The 22,181-nt window shown below is 33.9% G+C and overlaps 1 protein-coding gene and 1 long non-coding RNA gene across 3 annotated transcripts; one reads left to right on the forward strand and one right to left on the reverse strand.

Annotated features, from left to right (window-relative positions):
* Positions 1 to 1,672: 1,672 nt before the first annotated feature.
* On the reverse strand, positions 1,673 to 6,307 carry LOC130967618 (uncharacterized). Its single transcript, XM_057892562.1, has 6 exons — positions 5,892 to 6,307; positions 5,213 to 5,501; positions 4,915 to 5,108; positions 3,988 to 4,342; positions 2,791 to 3,233; positions 1,673 to 2,695 (listed from the first exon to the last, which is right to left on the reverse strand). The coding sequence occupies exons 5-6, from the start codon at positions 3,223 to 3,225 to the stop codon at positions 2,225 to 2,227; spliced, it is 906 nt and encodes a 301-aa protein (XP_057748545.1). The 5' UTR covers positions 3,226 to 3,233; positions 3,988 to 4,342; positions 4,915 to 5,108; positions 5,213 to 5,501; positions 5,892 to 6,307; the 3' UTR covers positions 1,673 to 2,224.
* Positions 6,308 to 18,108: 11,801 nt separating this feature from the next.
* On the forward strand, positions 18,109 to 20,058 carry LOC130969686 (uncharacterized). Of its 2 annotated transcripts, none has more exons than XR_009081905.1 (5): positions 18,109 to 18,159; positions 18,653 to 18,847; positions 18,970 to 19,047; positions 19,429 to 19,538; positions 19,794 to 20,058. It is a non-coding gene; the product is annotated as an uncharacterized LOC130969686 (long non-coding RNA). The 2 variants fall into 2 exon arrangements; XR_009081906.1 differs by having other exon boundaries at positions 18,716 to 18,847.
* The last annotated feature ends 2,123 nt before the right edge of the window (positions 20,059 to 22,181 follow it).

Consider the following 22,181-nt stretch of genomic DNA (forward strand, 5'->3'; position numbering starts at 1 on the left):
TTTCTGGGACCCCTTTTTCTTCTTCTTCCTCTTCCTTTTTTTTTATATTAATATTATTATTTTCTTTTCATTTGTCACAGCTTTGTTTGACACCGACACGGTAACGAATAGTATAAAAATTAAAAAATAAAGCAGAGATTTTGGGTAAACAAGTGAACATGGTTCTGGAATCTGGACTATGACTATTGCTAACCCTGATTTGAGGAAAATAAGATGAGCAATATTTTTCATTAACAATTTATAATTATTTTTTAGGGTAAATGATGTTATTGAATAAAATAAATCTCTAAATTATACAAATGCAATTTTGAGATTTAGTTACATCATTGTCATCTTTCATATTTATATAAACCACGTTGACTTATAGAATTTTTACATTTTTTAAAGTAAACCGCTGTTTTATTTTAGTTCAAGTGAAAAATTCTACAGAACATTTACCATGTATATATAATTTGGCAGGTCTCATGGCATGTAAACACGTCCCTAAACCCTCAGCTATATATTTTAAGAAAAACTATTTTTTATACTTTGTCAATTTCAATATATTTTACATAGATATTTAATTATATATATTGACGCATAATAAAATAAAATAAGAGAAATGCTAGAAGCCAGCAAAATTTGTAATGTATAGCCATCAATTAACTATCATCAACATTTTTAATGGTATGAGATGACATCTAACGATGTAGGATTATTCATTTTCATTTTGATGGATAAGTGCTGGCCAGATTTCAATAAAAATACTGGTCCTTAGACTTTCTCATAAAATAATTACTTTCTACACTAATCAATCAAATTGTCAATTAAAAACGAATTTAACTACTGTCTTATGGTTGAAGTTATATGAGTAAAAAATAATAATACCAAATTTCTAGAGTTTTACATATATACATATACTTGTAAACCCGCAACCCTTTACATAGTTAAAAGATGCAAATTTTTAAAATTTATTTTCTGCAAAATGTCAACAAATAAACTGATGATTAATTGATGACAAAAATAATAAATTTTGATAACTCCTTGCATTACTCTAACAGTTTTTCATAAGGCTTGTTTTTGTTTTAAAGTTAAATTATTACAGGACAATAAATGTTAATATGCTCCAAAAAAAATAAAAAGTGCAATATTATTTAAATTTTAAAGCATATATCTTAAATTTTAAATTTTAAATTTTGAATTAAAAAATTTAACTGTTAAAATTAAAAATTTAAACATTCTAAATCTTAAATTTTAAATTATTAATCATAAATTTTAAATTTTAAATATAAAACATTATTCATATAAAATATAATAAATAAAAAATTAAAATTTATTTAATTAATATGGAGTATAATATTTTATATTTAATAATAAACTTTTAAGGAAGATCCTTATAGGACTACAAACATACCAAAATAGTATCAAATGAATAACAGAGTACAATTTTGGGAGGTCATTGTTCATAAGTAAATTAGTGAAATCATGGGAGCATACAGGAAAAGGTTGAATGCAAACGCCTTTAAAATTAGTTTAATTTAATTTAATTTAATTAGCATAAAAAATAGCCATTCAATTTTCAAAATCATCATCATGACAGTCTAAAATGGTGACAATTGTGACACAAGAAGGATGGATAAAGGAAAACAATAAGAAAATATAAAAATAAATAAATAATAAAATAAATCCCATATTCTAATAATTTATTGAAAATTAAAATATTTCATAATGCATAAATTTAGTAAACTATAAAATTCTAGTTGCATTTAAAAATAGAAAGAGAAGAAAATATTCCGTTACACTCGAATATCGATTTAATCTTTGAAATTTCAATTGCCTCAATTTAATTCCTAAATTTTTCAAATTTTAATGACGTTAATTTCTAAAGTGATTTTCATCACAGAATCAATTAAAAAGTTTAACTACATTGAGGCCATTGAAATTTTAAGAACTAAATAGATATTAAAGTGTAACTTAAGTGACCAAATCCAATATTTTCTCTAAAAGAATAGTTTAGTTTTGGACTAATTCTAACTAACTAACAATGACCATTCCATGCAACAGTATTGTGTGCCCGATAATGTTCAACCAACAATTGTTGTCTAAAATTTTCGGCTTCTTTTATTGCTGATGAAAGCTTTTCTTGCTCCCGCTCTTTTTTTCTCTTTTTCGTACAAATCTCTGGCTTCTTCCTCTGACTTTGTTAGTTCTTCTATTATATCGAGCAATTCCTGTTTTTCTTGGTTCAAAGCTTGGATTTCTTGATCCAATTTTGATTTCTCTTTTTATAAAATTCTTCCAATTGTTGTTGCCTTTTCTTTGCTTCCGTCATGGCATCTTCCATAAACATTGCAGCCAATTTTTGCATCTTCTCAAATGCTAAGTGCCATTCACCCAACATTGCCTCACACTTGGAACATTCTTTATTCGTCTTCTTACTTAGCCACTCCGAAATTGTAGAGTCGGCATCCTCTTCCTCTTCCTCTTCCTCTTCCTCTTCTTCCTCTTCCTCCTCCTCCTCCTCCTCCTCCTCCTCCTCCCACTCTACTTCTTTGAATTCATCATCACTTGTGTGAACCTCTTCCTCTTCCTCTTCCTCTTCCTCTTCCTCTTCCTCTTCCTGGTATTTTCCATTATCATGATCCTTTTCTTCTTCTTCTTCTGTTTTGGCGGAATTTATACCGGTTGTATCCGAACAGTAGTTATTACTGTCAACCTGAAAATAACACGCAGGTAATTAATTCAGATCACATGGCAAAGGATATGTATTTTCTATGGAATTATGTTTGCAGTCATAAATAATTTACTTACAAAGAATAAAAATCGATGGAGGCAGCAGAGGAAGTATGCGCCAGTAACAAGAAGAGACAAGAAATACATTAAGAGAGTTGGATTAACAAAGATGGATCCCTGGGGAACCGCAGCAGGCATAACCATCACCAGCAACCTCTCCAGAATGAAGAGAATTCTCCCTACCCACGGTGACATCTCAGTGGTGGCCACCGCGGTATAGAACCACCGGAACACGTAGAACGCGGGCATGATGGTATAGGTAAACAGCACCAGATAAATAAACGACCACGTGTGAGGATCATCCGTGCTAGGGCAAGTGGCCACGTTGTGTGCTGCACATGACCACCATATTGAACCAGTGACGATGGCGATGGAAACCAACGTAATGCGCTCCATCAACAAAACCTTGAACTCAACATCTGACCTTTCTTTTTCTGTCATTCTGTTTGCCATTCTTGACACTGCTTAGATTAAAGAAGGTGAAGCACTCAATTAGGCTCTGTTTGCTCGCTTATTTATAATCTCAACAATCATATCTACATTAAAACTGCTTATTTATCTTATCTTTTTTTTTTTTTTCGGGTAGAGTTATCTTATCTTTTTTTTTGTATTGTTATCTTATCATATTTTATCAAAGAATCACTTGTATTTCAAAAAGGCCATCAAATTAAAACACAAAAAAAAAGAAAAAGGAAAAGGAAAAAGTACTGATGAAAGTTTGGATAGTGTTTGTTCATCCAAGAACATCACAAAACAAACATTGTTCTTTAAATATTGACTAATCTGCAGCAATGGACATATATAATGTTTTCTGTATAATAAACAGGTGCTTTATAAAGCTAAGATGTAATACATTTCACTATCAATAAAATAAAAATGATTGATACTCAGGTGTGCAGTCGACTTCACGTAAAGTACTCTCAGCCATCAACTTTATGCGAAGTCGACTGCACCTGAGTATCACCAAATAAAATATTGGCTTAATCACAAGTGAATGCTTTACCGAGTTTATACATGAAACAAGAACACATAGGACATTTATGCTCTGACTTAATATCTTTTATGAACATATATTTTTCTCGCCCCGGTGAATGACATCTTTATCAATTTATTGAACTGAGATATGATTACTTGGTATCTTCAGCAAGCCTGTTTTCATAATGAATTATTTGCAAAACACCAAACAAAATATTCAAAAACAGGTAACATAATTACCAGTCTACTTGTAGGCCTCCAGAGAAAATCGGAGCTTCCAAAAATGCAAGAAGAAACTGCAATCTTACACTTTGACATGTATGCATTATCTTTTTCATCTAAATCAAATCCAGTGCTTGAATACCCTGGTGATCCCTTGACAAAACCACAATGAACCATTTGGTTTTTGGCATAAAATGACTTTTCTCTCTCCTCAAGAGTCTGATGTCCTCCAAATCGAGGTTCAACAAACCACTATGGGATGTTTTTCCTTCTTGTTTAACATAATCTAGAGAAAACCAAGTGAAATTCATGTAATTCTTGGGTTCAGCAAGGCCATCTGCTGACTTCAGAAATTCAACTTCACAAGGAAAATCTGAAAGAAAGATATCGAGGAAATTATTGCGGCAAATTGAATTTAGTCACTAACTTAGCTTACTGAGGAAGGTCCAACAAAATTATGCTAATAGATAATAAATAATACTGATTTAATCAACAGAACTCAAGCACTATCAAGTGACATTAAAACCAGGTTAAAAATCTCATATGCTTTGAACTTTGGAAGTAATCAACATATGTTACTATGACAAGAACTATATTTGCATAATACGGTTTGGTAGCTTATCAAATATGATTGTAAGACATAACCACATAAATTCATTCTAACAAAACTACATATGCCATTATCTAAGAAATGCTCCACTAACTTTCTGACATCTTAGATGTCTCCAGGTCCTAACGCTTTCACCAGCAACAACCTAAGTAGCTGCTCACTATATTTCTGCAACTTCATATAGTCCAGTATTGCTTTTCTAAAAGGTGTTAATCAACAAATCTTCAATTATATATATGAGGAAGCAATGCATTATGGAAAAGAAAATGAAGTGCCTATTCGAATTCATTAAACATAATGTAACAATAACTGAAGTTCAAGGCAATAAATCTTACGCTTCCTGCGCCTGCTTTTAGGTGGTGGTTTTCCGAATTCAGATAATGGAACAGTTTCTTGAAGGTTGAGCTCTTTTTGTATACTGTGTAGGTTGAGCTCTTCATGTCTACTGTGTAGGTTGATCCCTTCATGTATACTATGAGTCGCTGGGAACCTAGATGGCTAGATTCCATTTTAGCTGTAATAGAACCATCTAAGAGAAATATAAGTGAAAATTCAGAAAGTTGAAGTTTTTCTTTGACACATTTTGCAACAAATTCATATAACCTTTAAAGTGAAAAAAAAAAAAAAAAAAACCTATATTCAAGCCTCAACGTGAAGAAACATTTTCAGGCCACAAACTGTGAAATAAACTGAAAAGAGTGCAGTAAGAAGGAGAAGCCAACGCGAAAGTTTGTGTTTGGACAGTTTGGTAATCCGACCAAGCCTTCTACCACGACGCAAGATTTGTGAGCCATGGTCACTTTTACCAAGAGAATTGACAACCGCATCAATGATGCCCCTTCTCTCGGTGAGCAATTCACCATTGTTTCTATAAAGAGCCATTCCAAAGCGCTTCCCAAGTTTCAGACATAGACTGCTTCATCTGTTAAAGAAAATAGGAAACAAGTCTCCACCTCTTAAGTTTCTACAAACAATAAACTATCCATAACAAACACACAAAATTCATGCATAGCTAAATCCTTGAAATAGTTAATATTTAGTAACTTAGATGTTGATGCATCATGCATGCACTAAATTTGACAGCCTTATTACCAAAGTAAATCAATATTAAAACAAGCACATGCAAAATATCAAGCCCAAATTTGATAATCAATTCTTCTAGCTCCTACAGCTACAAGCAGCTGGCGTGAAAGGGAAAACATTCAAGGAAAGCCCCACCACAAATAGCTTCCAATTGGATTATCCATTGAAATTGGAAAAGCCAGAACATACCCAAAATTAGAAATGAAAAGATGAGAATGCTACAACTCACAGGGATTAACCAAAAGAGCAATGCAGGAAAAGGCGAATCTTCTTCTTCCCCAAGGTGAGATCTTTGTGCAAGGAACAAGAGTCAAACAGTGGAATGAACACCAAAAACGGATCATTTGAGCAAATGGGTGAGCGAACAGAGGAACAGACAGAGGGATGAGGATCTATGGTGCGTGATGCATCAGCGGAGCACAGAAGCTGGTGTGTATATTTAGTGGCTTTTCTTCATGTGAGTTGTTAGTGGGTCGTGTGCTGCCAAATATCACGATCCGAGCTTTTGATTATCAGAAAGTTTCCATTTTTATTCTTATTACGGTTTCTTTGATTCTTTCACAGGTTCTTACTATCCTTTCCGGCCCCCTTTTTCTTCTTCTTCTTCCTCTTTTGCTTTTTGTATTAATATTATTATTTTCTTTTCGTTTGTCACAGCCTTGTTTGACACCGACACGGTGACGAATAGTATAAAAATTAAAAAATAAAGCAGAGATTTTGGGTAAACAAGTGAACATGGTTCTGGACTATGGCTATTGCTAACTTGATTCGAGGAAAGTAAGAAGGCAATTTACATAAATAAAAGAGTAAATGCCCTTTTCGGTTTTTAACGATTTGTCCGATAAACTTTCCACCCCCTAAAAAATCTAAATATCTAAATCGATCCCTATCTATTATGATATCTGTACGTTTCAGTCCCTACAACCGGTTCCGAACAGATCACTGGCTGATGTGTCACTAACTTGTCCATGTGGGTTTCTCTCCTTCATAATTAGGACAAATCGCCCCCTTAACTTTTGTTGAAACGTTGCGTTTCAACAAGAGTATTATTCCATAAAACACCTTCCTCTCCCTCTTCATTTATATTTGGCCCTAACTCTGAAACCTTTATCCTTCCCTCCAAAAAGAGCATTACGTTGAGGACGTGCGATCGTGCTGCACCACTGTGTGGAAAGACATTGACTGCATTTGGCAAGTTTCTTTGAAACGGTAAAGAATCTTTCGTTCTCTTCTACTTACTTTATCTTTCACTGTAGTCAAGTTGAGGAGTGTGTCAGATAGTGGGAGTGAAATTAGCTTTGATAACTCAGTTCTCCTCTGCATGGTGATTATGGGTGGATGGGGTGAAGCACTAGCTTTGTTTGATGAGTTAGGGTTGTTGCGAAACTATAATAGTGATGTTAACTTTGAAAGTTTCTACCTTTCTGTTTATTGATGAGTTAAGAATTCTTAACTGATAGACATTTTAGTCTATTTGCTGGTGATTAAGTTTGAAATTTAGCTTTGTTACTGAGTTATAGTTTGGATTTTTACAGATGTCTGTATTTGTTATCCCTGTTTTTCATCATGGTGGGATACTCAAGAAAGATCCAAATGGAGTGAATCCAAAGCCACAACCCCCCAGGATAGTAAAACCAGCTGGTCGTCCAAAGAAACGCAGGACTGAATCCGGTGCACCCCCTCCCCCTCCAGTGATAGGCGACAAAGTGAGAAGAACTTTTTAGGTAACGTGTAGCAAATGCGGGGAGAAGGGGCATTATTATAAAACATGCAAGGGAGCACCAGCTAAACCCGACTGGCAACCAAAAAGGAAGAAGACAAAAGCGGCTAGCAAAGCTTTGGTTGTGATGACTGAAAATGTAGCTCCTGCCCCTCCCCCTATAGGGAATGTGGCTAGTATTGATGGTGGTGTAAATAACATATATGTTGAAGAATCTGAACCTATTAACCTGGACCCTCTTGTAAGTTTTTTTTTAGACAAGTATTTTGTAACTCGTATACATTTTGGGTTGTGTCTTTGAGTATTCACAATGAGTTAATATTTGAAAATATATGTGGCTGCGAAACATGTTTCTGTCATACAGGATACGGCTAGAAAAAACAAGAAAAAAATGCCAAAGAGGCCGCATGTAGAGTCAAATGAGATAAACATTTCACAAAATGCCCCAACTGTAGAGGTAAATAGACACACCATAGTTCTTAACTTTTTTTTTTTAAACACAAAAGATGTAGTTTTGGAGCCCAAATGTTATTCACTATTGTTTTACCAGGTTCTAGGAATTGATCAAACTACTCCAATGAATCAGGCCACAACTCAGGCATCAAAGGCTCAGCTCCATTCTGCAGCTCCAAAGTTTAGGCCCAAACAGAGTGTCAGAAGGCCCCCAAGTCCTCCAGTGTAACCCAACGAACCTCCTCACAATGTACAAGCCCAACCAGAAGGACAAGGCTTAGAGAGAACCTCTCATGCAATCTCAAATGAAACTTTGGCAGCAGCTAGCACTGGGACCTCATCAAGGCTATTCAAGTTCATTCCAACTCCAGGAATGAAGCCTCCACCAAAAAAACAGTGAAAGAACTTGCTATATGGATATTATGTTGTTTAGGGAATGTAGAACTTTGGTTTAGGGGGAGACTCTATCTTAATTATTTTGGTTATAGTGTTGATGTTATGATTAGGTTCTGATTTGATGTCTACATAATACTCAATGTTGATTTAGAGATACAGTCAATTTTTTTTGTTTTTGTTTTAGTATCAAGTTGAAAAAACACACATGGTCTTATGAGTGAAACTCTGGAGCTGTTCATATTTTGGAGTGAACTTTTTGTAAAACACTCATGCTTTGGTTTGTGAATCACTTAATCACTTTATATGTTGGTTTCAACTTTTATGAAACTCTCAGGAATTGGAGTGCAATTCCAAATGTCTCACAAATTTGAATATTTATTTACATTGTTATCTTCATAGACATGTGTTTCACAAACTCATAATAATACAATATGATAATATCTCAATACACTATTTTAAATTCTAATAACTACATGAAATAAAATAAATTAAGTATCATTGAATTAGAGTAAATAATCATAACATCAGTTGTTGTCTTCATACAAGCTATGAATTTCAACAATAATACATTAAGTAGTTGTCTTCTATTTACATAACTTTGCACACTAAATCAAATTCACATTTTTCTCAATTAACCCACTGCAAATTGATGAAATTATAAGTGTAACTGCAATTCCAATTAAAAAAGTGGTTAAGGTTCAGCATTTAGTGTTGCCTCAAATATTTTTTCAATTTTCTGCTTTGCCATCATTACTTCCAGTGCCTCCAATCTTTCTTCCATCGTCTTCAAACTTTCAACCACACCATTCTGATTGGCATAAGCTTTATGTGAATATGATTCAACATATTCATCAAGCCAATCAAAGTATTTGCAATGTGGAGCTGCGGTCTGCAACAAATAACACTCCATGGTAATGGCAACGAATTTTGAAACAAAACTAAAATTGAAAAATGATTACCTTAAAATAAGAGCAACCAAAAAAAAGTATGTTCGGATTTTATACAGTGCTAGATTGAAACAATATTGTATATGTGCCACAATGACATCTGGGTGCTACAAATCTTTTCTTGCCTTGGTTTGCCTTTTCTCCTATACTCCCAGTGGAACCCAGAGTCGGACTCCAACACAAATTCTTCCCAACTTCATTGCTTTCCTCCACGATTCGTGAAGAAGAGTCTCTGATTTTCATAGCCATATTGTTCTTCAGGAGAAAAGCCCTTATCTTCACTCTACACACAATGAAGACAATGAAGAATAAAGAAAAAACCCTAAATAACTATGAACACCCAGGAGATAATTGCTCATAATAAAACGCAACATTTCAACAAAGGTACAGGGGGTGATTTGTCCCAATTATGAAGGAGAGAAACCCACGTGGACAAGTTACTGACACATCAGCCAGTAACCTACTCAGAACCGGTTGCAGGGACTTCCGTACAGAAATCATAATAGATAGGGATCGATTTGGGTATTTAGATTTCTTAGGGGGTGGGAAGTCCATCGGGCAAATCGTTAGAGACCAGAAAGGGCATTTACTCTAAATAAAATGATTGAAGAAAAACGTTATGCAAATATAATATTGGCAAACTCCAGACGCAAATGCAATAAAAGTAATTGTATGTAATCTGCGACACTTTGTAGCAAAATCCAGATGCACGTAATCTGCTATACTCCTCGCGGATTACGTTGAGAGCATGCATAACATAAACCACTACACCCTGTAGCGGTTTATGACTAAATTTTTTGAAAGCATAATCTGCTACACCATGTAGTGGATTATGAGAAAAGTGGCTCATTATATAAACTTGTGTAATAGTAACAACCCATGATGCAAAATGTACGAATTGATACAAAATGGAATTGTCATTTGCAATAAGTCGGACGAAAATAATAGCCACCAGGCATTAACACTAACACAAAATAAGTTAACTACATAAGTCATACAAATATAACTGTCACAAGTTGTTAACCCTAACAGAAAATAAATAAGTCATAATTCATACAATGATAACGGTAGAAACTAAGACAATGGGCACTACTGATGGTGCGAATGGACCAAGTAGGTGTGAGCCTGTGCCACATCGAGTCGGACGCCTAACCCTGGCTGCTCGCTGATCTCTGGGTGGAGCCTCATGTAGCCCAACCCCAAATGCAGATGGTGGCATCTCCACCATGCCGAACCAAGTGTCATACGGGCTGCCTGCGGGCTCATTCAGGTCGACCGGGAGCTGGGTCTCAGGAACCTGGGACAGAACATTTGCTGGCTGTGGCCTATACTCCGGAGTGTCGGATGGGCCTCCTGGAATCGGACTCTGGTACTGATGAACGTCGTTAACCCGTATGATCTCAACAAAATCCGCATAGAATTGGGGTGGGCCAGCTGATCGTACAAATCCATGGTGAAAGTAGTGGTAGCAAGATCAGCTAACATCTGCGTGCTACACTCATGCAGTACCTGAGAGTTAGATCGTGAGTAAAAGGTATACCACCCATACTAGCCTCCGCAGTGCCACCAACTTGAGTATCAGTAGGGTACCCACGAGACGATTCAGCCTCGTCATCATGGTGGACTGGAGGTGCTCGTCCAGCACGAGCAGCCCGCCGTCTAACACTAGATCGATGAAGGTGATGATCTGCCCGACCTCCGTCATCACCACCAACCTGCTCCTCCTGCATCATGTCGTCGAGCCAGTGCCACTCGCGATTAGTGGCACGTGTACCAATGTGTCGTCTCCGCTCCACACGTCTGTTATCGGGCATATCCGACGCTAGAACTCTAGTCGGTGCCGGCGACGACCATCTGAGTATAGCATCGTCCGGAACCTATGTCGGCCTGGGTCGGAGAAAGCAATCCTTGGTGACAGAATCCTATGTGCAACACGGTGCCACCAGTTCAAGTACTCAGCGGATGGACCGGGATCAGCCACTCTCTAGATACTCAACACAGAGCGAACTCGCTCGTCCCAATGCTGATGGCATGTCCTATAGTAAGTGGGGAACCATCTATCTCCACCCCTACCGTCCTTACTATGAAGATACTCAATATTCAGGGCTGGCTCATGCAGATGTTGTACGCCCCCTAGTTGTGGGAAGACCCTGTCTACATGATGACACTCAATCACTACAAAGTATATTAGACTGGTGAGGCCCGGCATAACCGGCTGTGCTTCTCAGTCAGTATCTTCCGATGAATGACTGCCAGTACGTCCAGAGAACCATAAGGCTCCCACACAATCTGATATCAGGAGGCAAGTCAACATTATACCAATGTATACATATAAGTGGGGGAAGAACTAATAAAATAATGAAAAAAAACAAATTACTTACATCTCGATGTGTCAGTCGATCCAATGCCAGACGATACTGAATAATCCGTTGTTCCTTCCCATCAGAAGTGGGCAAATATGTGGCCCATTTGAGTTGCAGAAATAGCACATAAGTATGTAATTTCATATATAGAACGTTATGAACTTGAAAGAATACGTGAATTAAATTATGCTCGGATGCCAATGGAAAAAAGAGAGCGTCAAAACCTTGCGGTCTTAGTGGGGGAACCGCCAAAAGATCCATGACTATAGCAACTATAAGGATCCAGCCAAGTTGGTGACGTTTCTGTTCACCACCCTACACATACATCGGTACAGCCACGCCAACGCAGCGGCGCCCCAACTATAGCTGCCCATGTCGTCAAGTCTCACCATAAAAGGCAACCAGCGAAGGTGGACCCGATTAGCACTCTTGTCCATGAACAGCTGTGTCGACAGAAGCATCATAATATACGCACATGCATATATGCGCACGGTCTCCTCCGAAGCATCAGCCGGTAACACCCTGAACCGCTTATGGAACCATGTGAAATGGACTGTGTATAACTTTCTCTTATCCGGTGACAGAAGCTCACCAAATAAGTCCTCGAACCACTCCCATGCCGGTCTGGCCCCCTCGATATGCAGGTGAAAGTCATTCATACACCCAGATACAGCCTGCCCATCCACGGGCAGCCTCAGCTAGTATGCCACATCCTTGAGCGTGATAGTACACTCTCCAAATGACATATAGAAAGTGTGGGTCTCAGGCCGCCACCTCTCGATAAATGCGCTGACCAGTGGCTCATCCAACCAGAACCAATGGGCGTTCAACCTAGCTAGGTGGTACAACCCAGCTCTCTCCAAGTAAGATATGATCCTATCATGTAACGGCATATTCTGTTGTCTACGGACGCTATACACACATCGGGTTGGCTGCATATTCAGAAATAAAGAACACCGGCTTAATTTCTAACAATGACATCACCAAACTATAGCTTATGTTTCTATTCTTAAGCTACTTGGGTTTTAAAATTATTAATTTACCATCCACAACTAAAAATCCAACTTCTCTACCTTTATTTTTAAATGTTAAAAGTAAAAGTTTAAATTTCAAATTTTGATTTTCAAACCAAAAGCTAAACTAAGTCTCTATCTTTCTAATTAATAAATTACTTCCTTAATATTGAATAACATATACAGTTATTAAAATATTGAAAGAAAATAAAAACACTTACCTCTTCATTGGTGGTTTCGGCTACGTGAGCAATGCAGTCGAGCCAGTACAATGTAACCGCCGTTTATCCTCCATTCTTCCAATGCTAAAAAATTTTCTCTCCCTTCTCTCTACTTTCTCTCTCTAACTTTCTTTCCAAATTTTCTCAAATGAATTCCGCTACAGCCTCACGCGGTTTATATAATAAGCCACTCTCCTCATAATCCGCTACAGGTTGTAGCGGATTATGCTCTCAAAAAATTTGGTCATAAATCACTACAGGGTGTAATAGTTTATGTTATGCATGCTCTCAACGTAATCCGTGAGAGAGTATAACGGATTATGTGCATCTGGGTCCGCTACAGGATGTCGCGGATTACATACAATTGTTTTTGTTGTATTTGAGTCTGGAGTTTGCCAATGTTGTATTTGCATAATATTTTCCTTCAACCATTTTATTTGTGTAAATTGCCTAAAGTAAGATGGGCAATATTTTTCATTAACAATTTATAATTATTTTTTAACACTAAAGAGTGTAATATTGTCTTATAAGTTTTTAGTAACCATAATTTTCAATTTTTATTTTTAAATTTTAAAAATACTTTTTATCTAGATTTAGCTCAATAAACTAATTATGATAATTAAATTAAATAACTTTAAATTTTATTAAATAAAACAAAAAATTCACAATGACCTAAATAAACAAACAAACAAATTTTTTTAGAAAATAAAAAATTATTGAAAATTGTTTATACTTCACGAAACATATACTCTAAATTATACGAATACAATATTTAAAATTTGGTTATATCATTGTCCTCTTCCATATTTATATAAATCGCGTCGACTTATAGAGTTTTTATATATCTTACGTACGAATTCTAATAGGAGGATGAAAAATCTTAACAATGTGTACAATGAATTTTGAATTTAGCTCAATACAAAAAAAAAAAAGAAATCCAAGAAATTATTTTAAAAAATTAACCATTTTAACTATAATTTATCAAAAGAATTCACCCAAATATCCTCTTCCCTCCCAAGCCATCTGTCACTCCCACTCTCATCAATCATCCCACCTCTCCGGCGTTAGAAACTTTCTCATCGACCATCATTATCCACCCTTGTAGCCCCCTCTTCCATCACCGTTGCGAAATCGTCATCAAACAACCATTCACGTAATTATTAAAATAACTATCTAGCTACCTAGTGAAATGACCATCCAACATTTATTAATTGTATATACGTAAACTGAATCGAACAAAATAACCATCTAATTAATAATTAAAATAACCATCTACATACTTAGTGAATTGAACATTCAGCACATTTGTGGGGTGGATAGAGTCGACGACGACACATGAAGATAGGGGAGGAGATCCAGCGACAGAGCAGCCACACAACGACAACTTCGGCTAGGTGAGGTTGCAAATCTACTCCATAGTATTAATCAAAATTAAAAACTAAAATACCTTGGTAATGTCACGTGGCAATGACGGTTCGTCAACGGGGTTGGGGATATCCATAAAAGGAGAGGCTGTAAGTAAGAATTTTTCGGTCTCGAGGTTGGCTTTTAGAAGAACATTTGTAGTCTGACCGGGTACTATGACAATGGTGTTTGTGTTGATTGGTTTTATGTATGTGACATCAACTTCAACCATCGTGAGTTTGTGCCCTACTACTTTGAAGAAAAGCTCTTCATTCTCTACACCATTTATTAACGGCGTCGGCTGGGCGGTGTTGGGCCGACTACGGGAGAGGGACTGCACGACTGGCGCACTGCGGGACTACGCAAATGATGCAAACTGCGCGACTGTGCTGTTTGGCGTTCGCGGTGCGCACGACAACGTTTGCCAAAGTTATGGACGACGGCGGCTACTGTCGATGACGGCACGGCAGCGATGAGACAAGAGGAGACTGAATAAGAAAGAAGTCACATCACATTAAAAAGAGCAATGTCGTTTTTGCGGTATACGTAACTGTTACAAATTTTTATTTATTTTAAATTTAAATTAAAAATTATTAAAATTAATTAATTTAATTATCATTTAATATTAATTTTAATGTTACACGTATTATACACATTATACACTAAATTTATTGACTTTCCATATTTTTTTTACGTAAACCGCTGTTTTATTTTAGTTCAAGGGAAAAATTCTACTGATGAACATTACTATGTGTATATAATTTGGCATGTATCATGGCATGTAAACACGTCCCTAAAACCTCAGCTATATATTTTAAGAAAAAATATTTTTTATACTTTGTCAATTTCAATATATTTTACATAAATATTTAATTAGATATATTGACACACAATAAAATAAAATAATTACTTTCTACATTAATCAATCAAATTGTCAATTAAAAAAAAAACGAATTGAACTACTGTCTTATGGTTGAGGTTATATGGGTAAAAATAATAATACCAAATTTCTAAGAGTTTTACATATATACATATACTTGTAAACCCGCAACCCTTTACATAGTTAAAAGATGCAAATTTTTAAAATTTTGAGAAAATGATATATTCATCTTGATTAGTCCACAAATATTTAAATTTTTAAAAATTTAAAAATATATTTAAGTTCTTTATAAGAATTGAAATAATTATTTTAATAAAATAATTTTATACTGTCCAAAAAAGATTTGAAAATATAGAAATGATATTTTAAAAATAAAAAGGTGAAATTAATTTGTGTAAATATTTTGTGTTTTGTAATTTCTCTTTATGCGATTTTGAGTTTTTATTTTTTTATCATACTTCTAGTTATATAAAGTAGTCTTAAATTACTACCATAAATATGGATTTTAGCAACGCCAAATTTTGTAACGTCTTAAAACCGTTCTCTTAAATAGTTTTAGAGAATGATTTTTTAAATTGTTGCTAATAAAGTTCAAATTTTTATTACGTTATAGCAACAAAATAAAATCATTTTTTTACTATTTTAAAGAACAATTTTATAACTATTACAATGATTTATTTTTAGGTAACAGTTTTTTATTGTTGTTTAAATATTTATACAAAGGATACGTATAAAAACCGTTGCCAATATTGTAACACTTTAAAACCGTTTTATTAGATGATTTTAAAGAACGATTTTTACAATATTACTGTTGAAGTTCAATTTTTTACTATGTTATAGCAACAAAATAAAACCGTTCTCTTTGATTATTTTAAAGAACGGTTTTATAATCATTACATCAATTGTTTTATTAAGAAATAATTTTCCAATGTTTAAATAATTTAATAAATATTATTTAGGGAAAACATAAATTTAAAAATATATTAGTTTTTGTTCCATTCAATTTTCGCTATAAAATTTAACATATAATATTTTTTTACACTTAAAGAAAAACAAAAAAAACAATCAGAACCTTAGCGCAAACTTCCTGCTCATTCCTTTTCCCTCCTCTAGCGACCCATAACCCACTATTCATCATCTTCTCTCTCTTTACTAGTGAGTCATAACTCACTACCATAATGGTGAGTTCTAGTCTGGGGCTGGCAGAATAAGCCTCCCCATGAGGCTGGTACCGTCTTGACACGGTTTTTAGGTTGTTTTGGTTTTTGTTTTATTTTTTTTATTAAAAATAATATTTATACAAAGATCCTAAACAATTTTTTTTATATAAAGTACCCCTTTTTTGTTTTACAAACATTAGTGGACCGAATGGACCTCATAAAAACTAGTCCAATATGTTTTTACTGAATAAACAATAGAGTCATAGTTTGTCCAAAAAAGTAATAGAGTCATAGTAAATTTATTATTTTAAGTAAATGAAAACATCAGTCCAAAAAAAATTCCCATTTTCAAAAAATATTAAAATTTCAGAAAATTAAAAGTGCTACCCAGCTATTACATGTTCAAAATAGTTTCAGCATATAAATATAATCACACTCCTACAACAATTTTACTGAAAACAAATCCAACTATTACATTGTTACCGACTAATCTTCTACAATAAATTTTTTTATTTAAATTTTTTTAATTTTATTTTTTCAAATAATAATTTTATAAATATTAATAACTTAATTATATTAGCATTTAACTATTTTATCAGTTGTTGTACTTTTATTCAATTTTTAATACAATTCGTAATTATTGGATTTTAATTATGTGAAATAAGAATTTGTAATTACATTTTTAATAGTAATTAAAAGTACTCAAAACTATATTACCTGCTATTAGCATTAGTATTATTATTGCTATTATTTAACACTGTAGCTTGGCACTTTCTCTTCATGAGAAGAAGAAGGGACATCAAAAAAGGCCACCAAAATAATGGTCTGCATTAAGGGGAGTTATAAAATTTCAAGGCCTGCATTAAAAAAAAGAAAAAAAAACAAACAAATAGTTTAGTCCATAAAGTCCAAAAACTGGTATATACAAATATTTTGAAATTGGCATCTCAACCTTTATTATTTATACAATGCACCATGTGTTGGGGAAGAATAATAATTTCTATACAACACCGGAATTGTCTTTGTTCGGTTACAAAGTCATAGAGTAATACACATACCTTTACACGTGTAGCACCCTGACAGTGGACAACAATCCACTCCGTACCAGCCTCATGGAGAGGCTCATTCTGCCAGCCCCAGACTAGAACTCACCCTACCATAATCCACCATTCATCATCGTACGTTAGCCATCATCGCAGCCCTCACCGTACCACCAAACTTCAATTTATCATAATATGAACTCTTTATTTTTAGAAATTAATCAATTAAGAGTAATTAAATTAATTTTATTAATATTTAGAATTAAGTTAACTAATATTTTTTATATAATTTTTATAATTGGTTATTTCACATAATTTGAAATTAAAAATTCAGTAACGAAAGAGGGGGAGCTCGAAGAGGAGAGCTCGAAGAGGGAGGGGGGGGGGGGGGGGGAGATCAGAGCACGGAAAGAAGAGGAGAGGGGAAGGGAGAGAGGCGCTGCCGGTGGTGACCACAGCCACCGTCGCCGCTGACTTTGAGGGGAAAACGAGAGTGAGAGAGAGAGAGACGCAAAGAACGCGCGACGCGAGGAAGAGAAGGAGCTCGTCTTCGTTGCCGCCGTCGCCGCGCCTTGCCACCGCTGCCGTGACTTGCCGCCGCTGCAGAGAGGAAGGAAGGGACGCGTGTGAGAAAGTGACGCAACCGCCGTCGCTCATGGTGATTTGGTTGTGCCCTAGCTACCAGAACCACCATTTCTGAACTCTTATTGCTCTGTAACAATCCTATAGCTCAGGCAAGTCAATTTTTCATTGTGAATCATTTTTTCAAATTGTTTTCTGTGTAGCTTGTAGACTGGTTGTGCCTTAGCATTCAGTTATTATTCTGTGTTTGATCTTCACAATTTCATACAGGATGCTGCTGTATTAATTGCTTTCCTGATTTCTGCCGTGTTTCACGAGGTGTGTGTCTCTCTCTCTAATGCTATTTTATCTAATGAAAGAAGCTTCCATTATTTTCTTTGTTCTGGTTTGAGAAGTTGAAGGAAGGTGATGTTGCCCCAGTCGTAGTCATTACATCTGAAGTATTATTTCTCGTTTTACCCTTGTTAAGTGGTGTGACTATTGGGGAAGGATTGATATATAAGACACAAATTTGTGACTGACTTCTAGATTTCTAGTTACCAAAAACCTCAAGTACTTGGCAGTTTCTAAATGAATTCTCATGTGACACAAACAAATACTGTTCTGCTTCCTAATTTCCAACAAGTGTTTTCATTGTGATGGAGCTGAAATTATAAACCATCTGTAGCATCTGAACTATGTCTTCAATAAAGCCTTTCATTTGTTTCTCCGTAGTAAAAATAGGATGTGGAGACAACAGCTTTTCAAGTTAATTGCCAAAGTTGCCTGAAGTTAACACCTTCGTTTATAATTCTCATTTGTCTGAATGTAGCTTTGCATTGCTGTTCCCTGCCACAAGTTCAAGTTGTGGGCTTTTATTGGAATTATGTTTCAGGTAAGGACTTATTTTCCATCTGAGAGGTTATCACCTTTAGTGCTGTTGAAGGTACCTCTTGGATCCTATTCTAGTATAAGAAATGGTGATTGCATTGTAACCTTTTCACGCCGAGACATTTACAAATTAAAGGTGAGATCTTACAATTTTTATATCATAATATTTTTTTTTTGTGAATTTACTTGCATATTTCATTTGCTTGTCTTATATAAACAATGGACTAATTGGGTAAAGTTGGCATTCATATTGGTCAGAAGAAAATTGATAATTAAGGAAAGCATCTTTGTTCAGTAGTATATGGCTCGCTGCCACCAGAAACTCAAATAAGGCAGGTGTGAGCTCTTACCTAAGTTTTAATTTCCCTGTTGCCTTTCACTTGTTTCATGGAAATCTGACATTTCAATTTAAAGCTTTACTCTCTCTTTCCATACACAAATTTATGCTATTTGTTTCCTTATTTCGAAAACTTCACGTGTGTCAATAATTGACAATAAATATCATGCTAGCCAAAATTAGTTGTGCTCCAGTGTTATTTATAATGGATTGTATTTGGATGCCAACCCTTAAGGATTTTCTGAGTTGATATTTTAATTAGGACTTAAGGCAAGCATGTTCAATTAATCAAATTATATTTTTATATTCTATTCAAATTTGGAAACTTGGATATTTGAATCTTATTTTATTCTGGGGTTTTTGAATGCATATTATTGTAGGGAGAGCTAGATATGGGTCAAATTTTCCTGTTGGAGAAGTAATATGCATAGATGCAGGGGATCTACCCTTGCTTCATTCATCTTTAAACTCCCCATTACCCACTTTAAAGGTAACTTGATTTCGATCACCCTATATGTATGTGTTCCTAGACCAAAAAAGTTGATGAAGAAGAAAAAATGAACAAGAAGGCTCACTTTAAGTATGAATCACTTTATGTCAAGCCTTTTGTTGATAACTTGATCTGAATAAATTTCTTTATTTCAAAACTTCTATTTTGGTGATTTATGTTTTAACCCTTAATTGGATGTAGTGTGCTGGATTACTTCATACTTCACACTTTTGCTATTTTTTGCTTTGTTTATAGGAAAACCATGTTGAAGGGGAAAACAAAATTAATTAAGGTCACAAATTTTGAAGAGCAAATGTTAGCGAGTAAAAGTCATAAACTTGTAGACATGATGACGATAAACCAACTTGCTACTTACTATTTCAACTCTCTTTTATTTTTATTTTTTTTTGCAAAATTAGATGATATAGTTCGAGGTTGTTATGACTTAGACTAGTATTATGGTATTTGCAATGATGATATAATGTGATTGTGGATCTTACATAATACTTTATAAATCAAATTTGATGGTAAATGTTCAATTAATTTTCTTTAATAATTTGATTCAAATAGTTTAGGTTATTTATTGATACTAAAAAAAAAGGTTGAACAAATTTCATTCATGAGAAAACTATTGTAAATAAAGAATTATATATTACAAAAAATCGTTGTCAAAAGTCACAAAAGGTAACGTGTGTTAAAACTGTTGTTAAAGACGAGTACAAAATGGCAATGATATTAAAATCGTTGCCAAAAAATGACACCAATGGTAACGCTTTAAAACTGTTGGCTTTGTGAATAATAAAACGACAACAGTTTAAAACCGTTGCCTATTCAGTTATGGTTTTAAACCGTTACATTATGAACGAGAACGGTTTTAAACCGTTGTCTATGCCAGTAACTATGGCGACGGTTTTTTTGTTACAATCGCATATACCACAGGTCAAAAACCGTTGCCTAAGGTTTTAGGAATGATTTTTGACCATTGAGAAAACCCTTATTTGTTGTAGTATATATTATATATTATAAGCCTTAGAAGTTAGAACTGTCGTGTCACTTTGTTATCTTTTACTTTACGGCGAGAGGGAAGACTTAGGGTAACAGGGTATTATATCCTTGATCTCTTCAAAATCTGGACACATCAATCCCTGAATCTAATTTGTCCAATTTTAAAAACTCTCTCACATGTGCACCCGTATCAATCAGATTAGTTCAACGGGAGTCATATTTGATTTTTTTCGTTAGGTGACCAAGTGAACATGAGGGATCGATATGTCCAGGTTTTAAAAAGTTAAAAATTTAAATGTATTTTCAAATCTTCGAGAACTTAAATGTTCACGGATCAAAAGGTCAAGAACGTATTTGTCCTTTTCTTATTTATTTTCTGCAAAATGTCAACAAATAAAGTTTAGAAGTGAATATCTTGAGTCAAGGATAATAATTTGAAAAATGTTATATGGCCATAAGAATTTATTATTTTTTGTCATTATTTAATCATTAACTCAATTCTTTTAGTCTATTTTTCTTAATTTAATTATCCAATAATATATTTTATCTCATATTTTTAGACATTAATGATTAACTAATGGTTAAAAATAATAAATTTTGATAACTCTTCTAGAGTCTAGCATTATTCTAATAGTTTTTCATAGGGCTGGTTTTAAAACTAGACTATTACAAGACAATAAATGTTAATACGCTCCGGAAAAAAATAAGAAGTGCAATGCTATTTAAATTATAAAGCATATATTTTAAATTTTAAATTCTAAATTTTGAATAATAAATTTTGAATTCTAAAATTTAACTGTTAAAATTAGAAATTTAAACCCTTAGCTTTAAGTTTTAAATTTTAAATCATAAATTATAAATTTTAAATTTTAAATATGAAACATTATTAATATGAAATATAATAAATAAAAAACTAAATTTTATTTAATTAATATGGAGTACAATATTTCATATTTAATAATAAGCGTTTTAGGAAGAACCTTATAGGACTACAAACATACAAAATAAGATCAAAGGAACAAGAGAGTAAAATTTTGGGAGGTCATTTGTGATTTAAGTCAGGATTGAGTGTTAAACTATTTTTCCTAATTCAAATATACAAGATTAAAATGTTCTTATAGTGGGATCATCGGAACATATAGAAAAAGGTTGAATGCAGATGCCTTTAACATTAGTTTAATTTTATTTAATTAGCATAAAAAGTAGTCATTCAATTTTCAAGATCATCATCATGACAGTAAAATGGTGAGTGGTGACAAGCATGACACAAGAAGGATAGAAAAAGGAGAACAGTAAAAAAATAAAAATAAATAAATAATAAAATAAATTTTATATTATAATAATTTATTAAAAATTAAAATATATCATAAATTATAAAATTTTAGTTGCATTTAAAAATAAAAGAAAAAAAAAATACTCAGTTTGATCCTAAAATTATACTTAAATTTTAATTTAGTTATTAAAATTTCAATTGCCTCATTTTAGTTGTCTATAAACTTTTCAATTAATTCTGGAACAAAAATTACCACAAAATTAAATTAAGACAATTAAAATTTTAAAGATTATATTAAAATGTGAATGTAACTTCAATAATCAAATTGAGTATTTATTTTCTCTAAAAGAAGAGTTTAATTTTGG

Source organism: Arachis stenosperma, chromosome 3 (genome assembly GCF_014773155.1).
Source record: "Arachis stenosperma cultivar V10309 chromosome 3, arast.V10309.gnm1.PFL2, whole genome shotgun sequence".
Taxonomy (NCBI): domain Eukaryota; kingdom Viridiplantae; phylum Streptophyta; class Magnoliopsida; order Fabales; family Fabaceae; genus Arachis; species Arachis stenosperma.

Bases quoted from the DNA above. Each gene is read 5' to 3' on its own strand.
- LOC130967618 (XM_057892562.1), bottom strand. From the start codon at position 3,225: ATGGCAAACAGAATGACAGAAAAAGAAAGGTCAGATGTTGAGTTCAAG. The intron at 2,696-2,790 runs GTAAGTAAATTA...TGTTATTTTCAG, and splicing joins TCCATCGATTTTTATTCTTT to GTTGACAGTAATAACTACTG.